The sequence below is a fragment of the Lampetra fluviatilis genome, chromosome 22 (assembly GCF_964198595.1).
Source record: "Lampetra fluviatilis chromosome 22, kcLamFluv1.1, whole genome shotgun sequence".
NCBI classification, from domain to species: Eukaryota; Metazoa; Chordata; class Hyperoartia; order Petromyzontiformes; family Petromyzontidae; genus Lampetra; species Lampetra fluviatilis.
Genome location: NC_136296.1, coordinates 12,645,292 through 12,657,700, shown reverse-complemented (window position 1 = coordinate 12,657,700; position 12,409 = coordinate 12,645,292). Strand labels below are relative to the sequence as shown.

Here is a 12,409-nt window from a genome sequence, read left to right as displayed (position 1 = left end):
AGCAGCAGCAGCAGCAGCAGCAGCAGCAGCAGCAGCAGCAGCAGCAGCAGCAGCAGCAGCAGCAGCAGCAGCAGCAGCAGCAGCAGCAGCAGCAGCAGCAGCAGCAGCAGCAGCAGCAGCAGCAGCAGCAGCAGCAGCAGCAGCAGCAGCAGCAGCAGCAGCAGCAGCAGCAGCAGCAGCAGCAGCAGCAGCAGCAGCAGCAGCAGCAGCAGCAGCAGCAGCAGCAGCAGCAGCAGCAGCAGCAGCAGCAGCAGCAGCAGCAGCAGCAGCAGCAGCAGCAGCAGCAGCAGCAGCAGCAGCAGCAGCAGCAGCAGCAGCAGCAGCAGCAGCAGCAGCAGCAGCAGCAGCAGCAGCAGCAGCAGCAGCAGCAGCAGCAGCAGCAGCAGCAGCAGCAGCAGCAGCAGCAGCAGCAGCAGCAGCAGCAGCAGCAGCAGCAGCAGCAGCAGCAGCAGCAGCAGCAGCAGCAGCAGCAGCAGCAGCAGCAGCAGCAGCAGCAGCAGCAGCAGCAGCCCTTACTGCGACAACTTGGCAGGACCCTCTTGAAAAAGAGCCTTGAGACTCGGTTAGGCGTTCTTGGGTAAACTTAGCACAGTAATAATACAATAATATTCATATGAAAGAGAAATTACTCCAACTGTTAACAAAATACTGTACATTCACTTATCTGTTTATTCACCGCATACTAAATTAATATATTCAATGAAAAAAGTATATATACAGAAAATGTTGGTATGTTTATGTTGCTCTTGAATGGAATGGTTTAAATTTTCATCCAACAGATCAATTTTCTCATCTGAATACATTTTTCTGGATATGAGCAAATATTGGAGCGAGCTTCCTGTGGTAGTTATGGAAACTGTTCACATGTAAAAAAAAATGCGTAACTTTGGAATATTTGTTTTAGTTTTACAAACAACATACATTACACACAATATACAAGTATACATATAGGACGACGTGTGTCAAAGGATAGAAGCGCAACCCTGAAATTCCTTGCACACGGCACTGCTGGTGGATGGGCCTCGGCGAGAGGAGATCCCCTCTCGAGGGCATGGGGCCTCCTCTTCCCACGCCTGACCCCGTTTGTTGTACAGTACTGCTGGGTGGACATAGATGGAATCAAGTGGAAGCGGCGACCTCTGCGTCGCAAGTCCAGTGTCCTGCCCACTTCACCGCTGTGCCGAATCTCTACTGCGCGTATACACTATGTACAGAACATTAACATGCTGATCCATTGCTAGAATGACAATACAACACATCAATCTATAATGGCATGAACCAAACGCATGTGGCATGCAGCGCAACTAAAATATTTAAAAAAATATGATGATGTCCATCGTATATATTTTTTGTTCCTGTTGTCATATGTACAGTAGTTTGTAAGCTAAGTTAACTTTAACGCTTGTTCAATGGTTTATCCTGGCAAGGGTCAACACACAAGTTTCGCGAGAGTAATTAGGTTTTACAAACTTGCGAGGCGGATCGCTATAAAACAATAATACTTTAACAGCCTGACGCGGAGGATTTACGACTTCGTGAAACCTGTCCTGATGATGCTTGACGCAGTTTCAAGCCAAACGTCGCGTGTGCCGTTGCTGCTACGTTCCGTTGTGACAACTGTGACAACAGATAGAGCTCGAAGTTTAATTATAATTGGAGCGGCGTTTCAATTTGTTTGGTTGCGTTGGGTGGTGGAGGATCTTTCCGACACAGATGGTGGCGAGAGACTGGCCACAGTGGCTATGAGATGTTAACTACCTCGCCTGGTGTGCAGGAGGTCGTGGGCTTGATCCCGACCCTGACGCCTGCTGCTGTATATTTAGAGTCCAGTGGTTCCCTTCACATTTAGAATCAACATCACCACGTGTTTCGAGTATTTGACTGCTATAAATGTCCACATTATGATAGGCCACTTCGTTGAACTATAATTTGTGGCCAGATCGCTTCTGAAAAAGAGCTATACTATAGCTCAGTGTGCCTTACCTGGTAAAAAAAAGTTTAGTTTAAATGCATCCAGATCGTTATCACATGGTCTCAATGAAAGAGCGATTAGGAGGCTGTCCTCTGCTGGACACTAAACTCCTGAACACGTTTCCCGTACCCGCACCGTCACTCACCTCGACTCCTCACCGCCAAATGAAGGATAGGTGATGACTGAGACGGGTGACAAAATTGCTCTCGAAGTCACCCAACTTGATCGCAAACAAAGTGACACAACCGATCGTCCGGGTGGACAAGCGGGTTCGGGTGGACAAGCGGGTCCGCGTGTCCTCGTGTCACGGACCCGCACAAGGCTCCACCGACTACAGCTCCCCGCACGGCTCCACGGTGCATCAACAACGAAGGCCAGTCCTTCTCAAACCATCCCCATTTCTGTTTCACAAGTGTCAAATTTGCAATCACCCAAATTAACGGTTCGCGGTTTCGTTATGGGCACATTTAACCCCACACACATATCACCACGCACACTTCTACGCGGTCAATGTTGCTCTCTGAGCGCGCGACAGCGGGGCCCTCCGGTGCGCTCCGGCCGGACGCGTCGCGAGACCGGCGACGATAACGACGGTGAGGACGGCGGCACCGCTGCTGCCCATCACGGCGGGCGGGCGAAGTGTCACACGACCTGGCCACGGGCTGTGCGCCGTGGCAGGCGGAGCGAGGAGACGATGGCGGTGGTGGTGGCGGTGGCGGCGGTGGCGGTTACCAGCGGCACCGAGCAGCGCCGGGCCGGGCTGGCGGCGAGGCCACGCGGGCGGAGGAGGCGCCGTCGACGCGCTCACCACTCGAGCCGCATGTCGGCCTTGCTCCACACGTACTTGCCGCCCCGCTGCAGGAACATGCGCTCGTCGAAGCCGCTTCGGCGGATGGCGCCTTCCACGCCCACGTCCAGCACGGAGCGCGTGGGCTCCTTGGCACCGCCCGTGCAGTTCAGGAAGCGCATCTGTGTGAGAGCGGGAGAGAGAGGGAGGGAATGTGTCTCTCCTCCGCGCGAAGATGTTCATCGGTTAGCTATCTGTGTGAGAGAGACAGAAACAGAGAGGATGTGTGTCTCCTCCGCGCTAAGATGTTTATCGGTTAGCGATCTGCTCGCCGTTGTGCACGTAAAGAGCACGCAACGCAGTGTGTCCGTCTGTGTGTCTCCCTGTCTGTGTTTTGTCTCTCTCTGCTTGTGTGTCCGTCTGTGTGTCTCCCTGTCTGTGTTTTGTCTCTCTCTGCTTGTGTGTCCGTCTGTGTGTCTCCCTGTCTGTGTTTTGTCTCTCTCTGCTTGTGTGTCCGTCTGTGTGTCTCCCTGTCTGTGTTTTGTCTCTCTCTGCTTGTGTGTCCGTCTGTGTGTCTCCCTGTCTGTGTTTTGTCTCTCTCTGCTTGTGTGTCCGTCTGTGTGTCTCCCTGTCTGTGTTTTGTCTCTCTCTGCTTGTGTGTCCGTCTGTGTGTCTCCCTGTCTGTGTTTTGTCTCTCTCTGCTTGTGTGTCCGTCTGTGTGTCTCCCTGTCTGTGTTTTGTCTCTCTCTGCGTGTGTGTCCGTTTGTGTGTCTCCCTGTCTGTGTTTTGTCTCTCTCTGCTTGTGTGTCCGTCTGTGTGTCTCCCTGTCTGTGTTTTGTCTCTCTCTGCTTGTGTGTCCGTCTGTGTGTCTCCCTGTCTGTGTTTTGTCTCTCTCTGCTTGTGTGTCCGTCTGTGTGTCTCCCTGTCTGTGTTTTGTCTCTCTCTGCTTGTGTGTCCGTCTGTGTGTCTCCCTGTCTGTGTTTTGTCTCTCTCTGCTTGTGTGTCCGTCTGTGTGTCTCCCTGTCTGTGTTTTGTCTCTCTCTGCGTGTGTGTCCGTCTGTGTGTCTCCCTGTCTGTGTTTTGTCTCTCTCTGCTTGTGTGTCCGTCTGTGTGTCTCCCTGTCTGTGTTTTGTCTCTCTCTGCTTGTGTGTCCGTCTGTGTGTCTCCCTGTCTGTGTTTTGTCTTTCTCTGCTTGTGTGTCCGTCTGTGTGTCTCCCTGTCTGTGTTTTGTCTCTCTCTGCTTGTGTGTCCGTCTGTGTGTCTCCCTGTCTGTGTTTTGTCTCTCTCTGCTTGTGTGTCCGTCTGTGTGTCTCCCTGTCTGTGTTTTGTCTCTCTCTGCGTGTGTGTCCGTCTGTGTGTCTCCCTGTCTGTGTTTTGTCTCTCTCTGCTTGTGTGTCCGTCTGTGTGTCTCCCTGTCTGTGTTTTGTCTCTCTCTGCTTGTGTGTCCGTCTGTGTGTCTCCCTGTCTGTGTTTTGTCTCTCTCTGCTTGTGTGTCCGTCTGTGTGTCTCCCTGTCTGTGTTTTGTCTCTCTCTGCTTGTGTGTCCGTCTGTGTGTCTCCCTGTCTGTGTTTTGTCTCTCTCTGCTTGTGTGTCTGTCTGTGTGTCTCCCTGTCTGTGTTTTGTCTCTCTCTGCTTGTGTGTCTGTCTGTGTGTCTCGCTGTCTGTGTTTTGTCTCTCTCTGCTTGTGTGTCTGTCTGTGTGTCTCCCTGTCTGTGTTTTGTCTCTCTCTGCTTGTGTGTCTGTCTGTGTGTCTCGCTGTCTGTGTTTTGTCTCTCTCTCAAATTTAGTTCTACCTGATGACGGTTTCTTGTGTTGCAATCGAAACGTCGTATTCTCTTATTGAATTTATTTTCTTTCTACGTGACTTTACCGAAATAACTAAAGAGAGATTAGTGACAACAAATATTCATCGACAAAGAGTTTTTTTGTTTTTAACAACGATGATCGTGAGCGGGGTCACATCATCAAGCGTGACGATGACTGCGGCTGCCCCCCTTCCCCCCCCCCCCCACCACCACCACAGAGACAAGAGTGCGACCGAGCATCCCCGATACGCCTCGTCCACACTCATCACCCACAACGCTCGCTCGGAGCCACGCGCTTTCAGACGATCTCATCTCCGGCCACTTACGTATTCATCCAGAATGAGGTACGAGTCCCGCATCTGCAAAGACACAAATCGCTTCGGATTACCGCGCTTGCACGCAAACGCGCGGCCCACGTCCACTCACGCGACTCCAGTCCCGGCTGCGCCAGGCTCCCCTGGACCTGGCAAATAAGCGCCTCACTACGACCCCCACACAACAGGTTTCAAACTCCCCAGGTAGGAGTGGTCCACCCTCAACAGGTTCAGGACTGGTCACGGCCCATACCTCTCCAACCTCCACCGATGTGACGTAAGAGCAAAGCCCCCTACGTGCCTGTGCGGTGGAGCAAACCCGTGCACCACATCCTAGAAGTTTGTCCAATCCACAGGCTCAGTGGAGGCCTCCCTCACCCTCAACACAGCATGACTGGAAGCAACCGCTTAGCTTAGGTCCATCAACCCTCGCTGCTGCTGCCGCCTCCACAGTGCGGGGTTACAGGCAGCCACGTGCAACAGCAGCAACGTAGCCGCATCCGCCTGACGATGCCTACGATGTCATGTTCTAGCCCGACTCGTTCGTGACTAAGAGTGAATGTACGTTGAACTTCTCTCGCACCGTACGTTGCCAGCCGTGCTCATCGGAGATGCGGGGGTAAGGACAACAGAGACGATCTGAGACAATCAACCCATGCAGGCTGTCAACAGCGGCGGCACCTTTTCGTTGGACTCGGGGACGAGGCAGCTCACGTGGCGGTGCCGCTCCAGGAAGCTGTGGAAGTCGCGGTCGGCGATGAGGAAGGGCTGCACCTGGCGCAGGCTGTCCTCGCCGCTGTTCTCTCCGTCGATGAGCAGACACTGGAACACCTGGCCCACGGGCAGAGGTGGCAGAGAGCCACAGCACCGGGTCAAGTTACGTCGGGGGCCCGGGGCTGTTGGAGTTGTGGGGGGTGCGCTCTCTGTGTCCAGTTCGTCCAATTTCTCTCGGTTTGCTGTCTCCCCACCACCCGGAGGTGATGATGCCCAGCGCCCCATTGTTATTCACCCGGCTCATTTCACTTGCCGTGGGTTTTCTTTACGTGATTTAACGAAGTGTAAAACGAATTAAAAGTGAAAACTTACAAAGGTCGTTTAAAATATAATTATTTGGCTCATAACTGCTGGTTATACACACACGGTGATGCTAACGTGTTAAATTACCAGATTCATCAAATTATTTCCTTAAACATTTTATTGGGGGTCCCTCAAAATTCGAGCCCCCCAGGATGCAGCTCCTAAAACCCATGTGCTCATCCTGCCCTAGGGCGACTCAGCCTCAAACGAGTACCTAGTGCGGTGTGTAAGCATCAGCACTGGGGAGACAAAGGCGGCCGGGCGTGCTGTTGGCCACCACCCCCTGGCGTGCCATGCTGGCCTCATAGGTGCTACTCGCTAACAGCTTTTGCCGCAACAGTCTGTTCAGTCTCTACAGGGAATATTTGCTGGTGGTGGCGGTGGCAGTGGTGGTGGTGGTGGCAGTGGTGGTGGTGGTGGCGGTGGCGGCGGTGGTGGCTGAACAGCGTGGAGGAGACACAGCAGTCAGCCTGGTCGCGTTGCGTGCGGGCAACTCGGGCGCGGCACCTTCCAGCGCACGGGCCTGAGCTCCGTGATGTAGTCGGCGAGGTCCTCGTGCACGTTGTAGCTGTTGACCACGGTGTTGATCTTGAACGCGATCTTGTACGCCGAGCACCAGTCGCGCACGCGTCGCATCGTCTCCACGTGGTTCCGCCGGCCGGCGCCGCGCCCGATCTGCCGGTTCGTGTCCTCGTCGAAGCTGTCGCACGACACCGCCAGGATGTCCACGTGCTCGCCTGCGCGCGCGGCAACAAGCCAACAGTGGAGAAGTCACGATTGTGATAAGAGCCGTAATAATTGTCACGTACTTTTCCGACACCGTCACGGACTCGCGGCTGAAGTGCTTTGTGGCAAAGGTGCAGACTATCCCCGAAGTGAAATTCTGCCCCTGAGGTCTCACCCACTGGTTTACACCCCAAGCTCAGGAGAAAGATCACTCCAACGAACACTGGCCCTCCCTTGGTGGATGCCCCGGGGAAATAGTCGTTGCTGCCCTTGCTGCCCCGGCTGCCCTGTGGGGCTCGTGGCTTTACGTGCCGGACACACGTCTCTGAAGAAGTGGCAGCACCCACGATTAATGCCACCAAAATGTCACCGCCGCCAGGGACATTGCCAACGGGTGCGGCTTGGTGGACACCTGTGGAAAAAATAGCTTCATCGCTCATCGGATTCCTCCGGTGTCAATAAATATTCAAATTCCAGGTGCTCCGCGGCAGGTACCGTAGGTGGCGAGCCACCGCTCGGTGATGAGGCTGCCGTTGCTCACGATGCTGACGCTGGGCAAGCGCAGCTGGCGCTTGCAGTGCGTCACCATCTCGCCCAGGTAGCGGCCGCGCTCCGGCAGGAAGGGCTCCCCGCCCGAGAAGTTGATCTTCACCATGCCTGGGGAACGAGGATGGCAAAGGTCGCGTGAGCGCCGGGGCAGACACCCCTCCACCGCGTCCGACGAGCGTTCTTGTCCACGGAAGCGCTTTGATCCATGCCGTTGATTTCGGATTTTTTTGTCGAGGTTTGCCAACCGAGGTGGTGACATTCGCGCGAGGGTTGTCGTCTTAGCTCGCGGCAACGATGTTGATGCTTCAAGTCGCATGGCTGAGAGATGTCACGCGTCATGGCGAGGTCGCTGGGAACGGAGTGTGACGGACGGTGGCCGCGCCTTCACTGCTCACGCGCAAAACGCCGACAGCGAATCACCTCCTCCTCTTCCCGAGTTTTGGGCAACCTTCTGATTAATTTTGTCGGTTTGCTCCGGGACGAGTCCCTGACAGCAAGGCAACTTGAAACAACCAAATTCATTGATAATGGCATCGTCACACATCGGTGTCGTCTTTGCCAAGAGTTATCGTGACCTCCCCCGCCCCCCCCCATGTTTCCCCTCTCTCACCCGCGTCCCGCAGCATCGTGAGCCCCCTCTTGGCCTCCTCCAACGGCAGCATGAAGGACGTCTTGGCCGTGTGAAAGCAGAAGCCGCACTTGTAGTTGCAGGCGCGCGTGAAGTGGTAGTTCACGCTGGTGGGCACCACGATCGCGCCCAGCGGGATGGAGCTCGGGTCGGCAGGGCCCTCTCCGTCTGAAGGCCACACGGCGGTAGGAGGAGGGGGGGGTGGGGTGCAGGGCCGCGTGGACGCTGTGAGGGCCTTCGAAGCTTATAGGAGGGAAGAGCCGAACAATGTATCGCATATAGTGTTGCACGACTTTTTTATATATATAAAGTCAGCAAACAAATGTTTTTACTTTGTGAAATCAACACATTTGTTTGACTCGTCGGACATTTAGGATGGCTATGCTACCTTTTTTCTCAGCTGTTCAATATGCAATGCATGTCCATGTTGAACATACTTGGCACCGCACGTCGCCAACCGTGGCTAGTCGGGAGGCGCGAGCGACTTACGGGTGATGATCAGCACCAGCGGTGTCTACAAGATCTGCCTAAGTGGCACGATGGTTCGTACACAGTCGGTGCATCTGTTGAACAGCTCAGGAATTCAACCAACGGGGTCTGCCCAGTGGCCTGTCAGCGAGCCTCCGACACGTCACGTTGCCTCGATGTGCACTTAGCCTGGCACAAATGCCACGGTGACGTCACCGCCACTTTTTGTTGAATGGCGGCTGTTGTTAGTAGGGAGCGGTGGCACAGTAGTGAGCACTCTGTGCTACCAACCAGGCAACCCGAGTTCAATTCCCGCTCACTTCCAATAACAGTGGCAAATATATAAACCGCTCCTGACCCTCCCCTAGGTCGACTCAGCTTTAAATTAGTACCTGGTACGGTGTATAAACAGCACTGGAGAGACAAACACGGCCGTGCTTGGTGCTGGCTACCAATCCCCTCGTGTGAGTGGGTTGTATGAGTGAGTGGGTGGGTGAATGAGTGGGTGAGTGTGTGAGTGAGTGTGTGAGTGGGTAGATTAATGTGTGAGTGGGTGAGTAAGTGTGTGAGTGAGTGAGTGGGTGGATGAATGTGTGGGTGGGTGAATGTGTGGGTGCGTGTATGAGTGGATGTGTGAGTGGGTGGATGAATGTGTCGGTGGGTGGGTGGGTGAATGAGTGGGTGATTGTGTGAGTGAGTGAGTGGGTAGATGAATATGTGAGTGGGTGAGTGAGTGCGTGAGTGGGTGGGTGGGTGGATGAATGGGTGGGTGGGTGAATGAGTGGTTGATTGTGTGAGTGAGTGGGTAGATGAATATGTGAGTGGTGAGTGGGTGGGTGGGTGAATGTGTGGGTGAGTGGGTGAATGGGTGAATGAGTGGGTGAGTGTATGAGTGAGTGTGTGAGTGAGTGTGTGAGTGCGTGAGTGGGTGGGTGGGTGGATGAATGATTGGGTACGTGTGTGAGTGAGTGTGTGGGTGAGTGCGTGAGTGGGTGGGTGGATGGATGTGTGGGTGAGGTGTCGTGACGCGCAGGGTGCTGGTTGAACACAGTAAGAGTCCTCAACTTGGGGCTGAGGAATCAATGAGTGAAGTTCACGGGAACAGTAACATGACAGTAGCCATGGAATAGTGAGAGGGAGGCGACTGCACGACTATTCTCTCACGGGCGTGTGTGCCCAGGTGGGCGAACGAAACTTACCGTGTCATACTTCACCACGCTGGTCAGCGCGGCTTGGTGAAGGCGGGGGCGGGGGGGAGATAAGCCTTTATCAGGGCACTCGCGACAATCATCGCCATCACCACGACTCCTCACCTGGTAAGTTGGCGATCTGACGATCACCTCGAAGGTCCGGAGGACACTTGGCGCGCGGGTGCCTGCCGAGTGGAGGGGTGACCACCACCGCCGCCGCCAAGTGGCGCAGGAGCGACACGAGGCTGAGGAGGAGGAGGACGCTGGACCTGCACAGGGTCACGATGAACTCCAACATCTTTGTTCTTATTCTTAGGTTTTTTCGGTAAAGTCACGTAGGTAAAAAATCAAAATAATTAAAAGTAAAATAAAATAAAAATCACGACGTTTCGGAGGCAACACAAGCTTCCGTGACTTTACCGAAAAAACCTAAGAATATGAATACTTGCAGTCACGAAAGCTTCAAATCTAGAATCTTTGTTCTTGTTTTTCTCCGACCTCCTCCTGGCACCGCCGACTGCTAAGCGTGGCGCAATCCGGCGTGCAGTGACCTGGAGCGCAGACAACACTTCCCCCAGCTCTGTCTCGCCACGATCACCATCGACAGAGGTCTGTGTGTGTATATATAGCCGCGTGGCCGCGCGTGCGTGCGGCACAACGAGCTGCAACGCCATAGCCACACGATAAACACACACGCACATCGACCCCCCCCCCCGCCTCGTCACGCCGCCCTGACGAGAACTTGCGTGTTTCTAACCCCCCCCCCCCACGTCTGTTCACAGCCCCCCCCCCCCCCGAATCTTTCTCTTCCCTGACGCAGCCCATGTCACAAGGCGCTCGCGATGACGCAAGCGCTCGTGTGATGATTGCCGGAAGGCTCGATGCAACTCGTTATTCTCTTCGGGCGCCAAGGTGGCTAGGAGATGTTGACTATCTCGCCTGGTATGCAGGAGATCGTGGGTTCGATCCCGACCCTGGCGATGCCTGCTGCTCCTGCTGCTGTATATTTGGAGTTTGTGTGTCTCTCTCCCCGTGGTCGCGTGGGATTTTCTCCGGGTCCTCCGGTTTTTCCCACGGCACCTGGGTGGGTGCGAGACTTCGACACTTCACGTGGCCTCAAAGCGGCACGTGGCCTGGCACAAGCGTCGTGGTGACGTCACCGCCACTTAATTGTGAACGGCGGTTGTTGTTGTTGGGTCGTTGTTTTTTTGGGATCGTTGTTTTTGTTGGGTCGTCCTTGTTGTTATTGGTTCGTCGTTGTTGTTGTTGTGTCGTTGTTGTTAGGTCTTCGTTGTTGTTATTGCGTCGTTGTTGTTGTTGTTGTTAGGTCGCCGTCGTTGTTGTCAAGTCGTTGTTGTGACACCGCGGCTGCGTCGTTTCCAGGAAGGGGTCGCCCTGCCGCGTGCCGCGCCCGAGATGTGGCTGACCACTCCCCCCATTCAATAGTCGCGAACATTCACCCCTTGCACACTGCACCTGCACACTGCACCTGCACACTGCACCTGCCCACCCGCTTCGTACATCACGACAGAAAGTCATCAAGTTGCGGTGTCCGACAGAGCTCGAAACGACCGCGCGAGCGTTGATTTTTCACCATCGGTGATGGAAATTCCACATTCCCATGACGGTGAGCGCACTCGAAATGAACCGCTTCTCCGTGAAGAAGAATCGTTGCTAGGAACCGTTGGTTTGTGTATTTTTTATTAAAAAGCTGTGTTTTGTTTAATGAATACGGCGGTAAAGCACCATAAACTTCCACAACACGATAATGGTAGGTTTTTACCCTTTTAACTGGTACAAAACTGACACCTTTATTCAAGGCATCATGTTTGCAATGACCACAACACAAGTAGTCAATAAAGCAAACAAAAAGAAGCAACTCTGATAAGGATAATAATATGCACTGTCCTTGAAGTTGATTGGCCCACACCCGAGACGGCTTTCTTTAGAGCCTAGTCCCCATTGGTGTAGGGCCAGATGACACCAGAAGGCGTACAACTCAAAAACAGTGCAATATCAGAGTATTGAGAGTTCGGGGTAAACATTTACACTATGAGATCTCTTTTACCAGTGGCAAAATATAATGGTAGGTTTTTACCCTTTTAACTGGTACAAAACTGACACCTTTATTCAAGGCATCATGTTTGCAATGACCACAACACAAGTAGTCAATAAAGCAAACAAAAAGAAGCAACTCTGATAAGGATAATAATATGCACTGTCCTTGAAGTTGATTGGCCCACACCCGAGACGGCTTTCTTTAGAGCCTAGTCCCCATTGGTGTAGGGCCAGATGACACCAGAAGGCGTACAACTCAAAAACAGTGCAATATCAGAGTATTGAGAGTTCGGGGTAAACATTTACACTATGAGATCTCTTTTACCAGTGGCAAAATATAATGGTAGGTTTTTACCCTTTTAACTGGTACAAAACTGATAACAACACGAGTTGTTATCAGAACCCTTAATGTGCACGGACTGTCAAGGTGGCCAGCATGTGTCCAGTTTGTTGACCTACCCCACAACTCCGATTAGCACGTTTGTCTTCAACATACATACATACGTTGCTATGCAGCAATGGTTTCTCGAATCCATCTGTGTGGTTGGATTTTCTCCCGGGTTCTGCGGTGTCTTCCCACAAGGAGACACGCGACTCTGATGAATGACAATGGCCAAACCTTTCACTATTTTGATTTTACCAGGTAAGGCCCACTGAGCTGTATCGCTCTTTTCAGAAGCGTCTTGGCCACAAATGATCGCTCAACCAAGTGGCTTATCACGTGGAAGTGGAAAGCAGCCAAATCATCTAAACGCGTGATGTTGATTCTAAATGCCGAGGGAAAAACCGGAGGACCCGGAGAAAAATTCACTCGACCGCGGGGAGAGAGACACGC

At 53.4% G+C, this 12,409-nt stretch overlaps 1 protein-coding gene across 1 annotated transcript; it reads right to left on the bottom strand.

The window, feature by feature from the left end:
• Positions 1–1,304: 1,304 nt before the first annotated feature.
• RSAD2 (radical S-adenosyl methionine domain containing 2) lies at positions 1,305–10,072 on the bottom strand. The gene is made up of 7 exons (XM_078866626.1): positions 9,640–10,072; positions 7,841–8,026; positions 7,177–7,338; positions 6,463–6,692; positions 5,560–5,709; positions 4,891–4,923; positions 1,305–2,941 (listed from the first exon to the last, which is right to left on the bottom strand). The coding sequence occupies exons 1-7, from the start codon at positions 9,812–9,814 to the stop codon at positions 2,777–2,779; spliced, it is 1,101 nt and encodes a 366-aa protein (XP_078722752.1). The 5' UTR covers positions 9,815–10,072; the 3' UTR covers positions 1,305–2,776.
• Positions 10,073–12,409: the final 2,337 nt, after the last annotated feature.

Excerpts from the sequence above, each read along its gene's own strand:
- RSAD2 (XM_078866626.1), bottom strand. The coding sequence starts at position 9,814 with ATGTTGGAGTTCATCGTGACCCTGTGCAGGTCCAGCGTCCTCCTCCTC. Across the intron at positions 6,693-7,176 it reads GCGGTGGCTCGCCACCTACG|GCGAGCACGTGGACATCCTG; the intron begins GTACCTGCCGCG and ends CCGCGCGCGCAG. Across the intron at positions 2,942-4,890 it reads ACCTCATTCTGGATGAATAC|ATGCGCTTCCTGAACTGCAC; the intron begins GTAAGTGGCCGG and ends GCTCTCACACAG.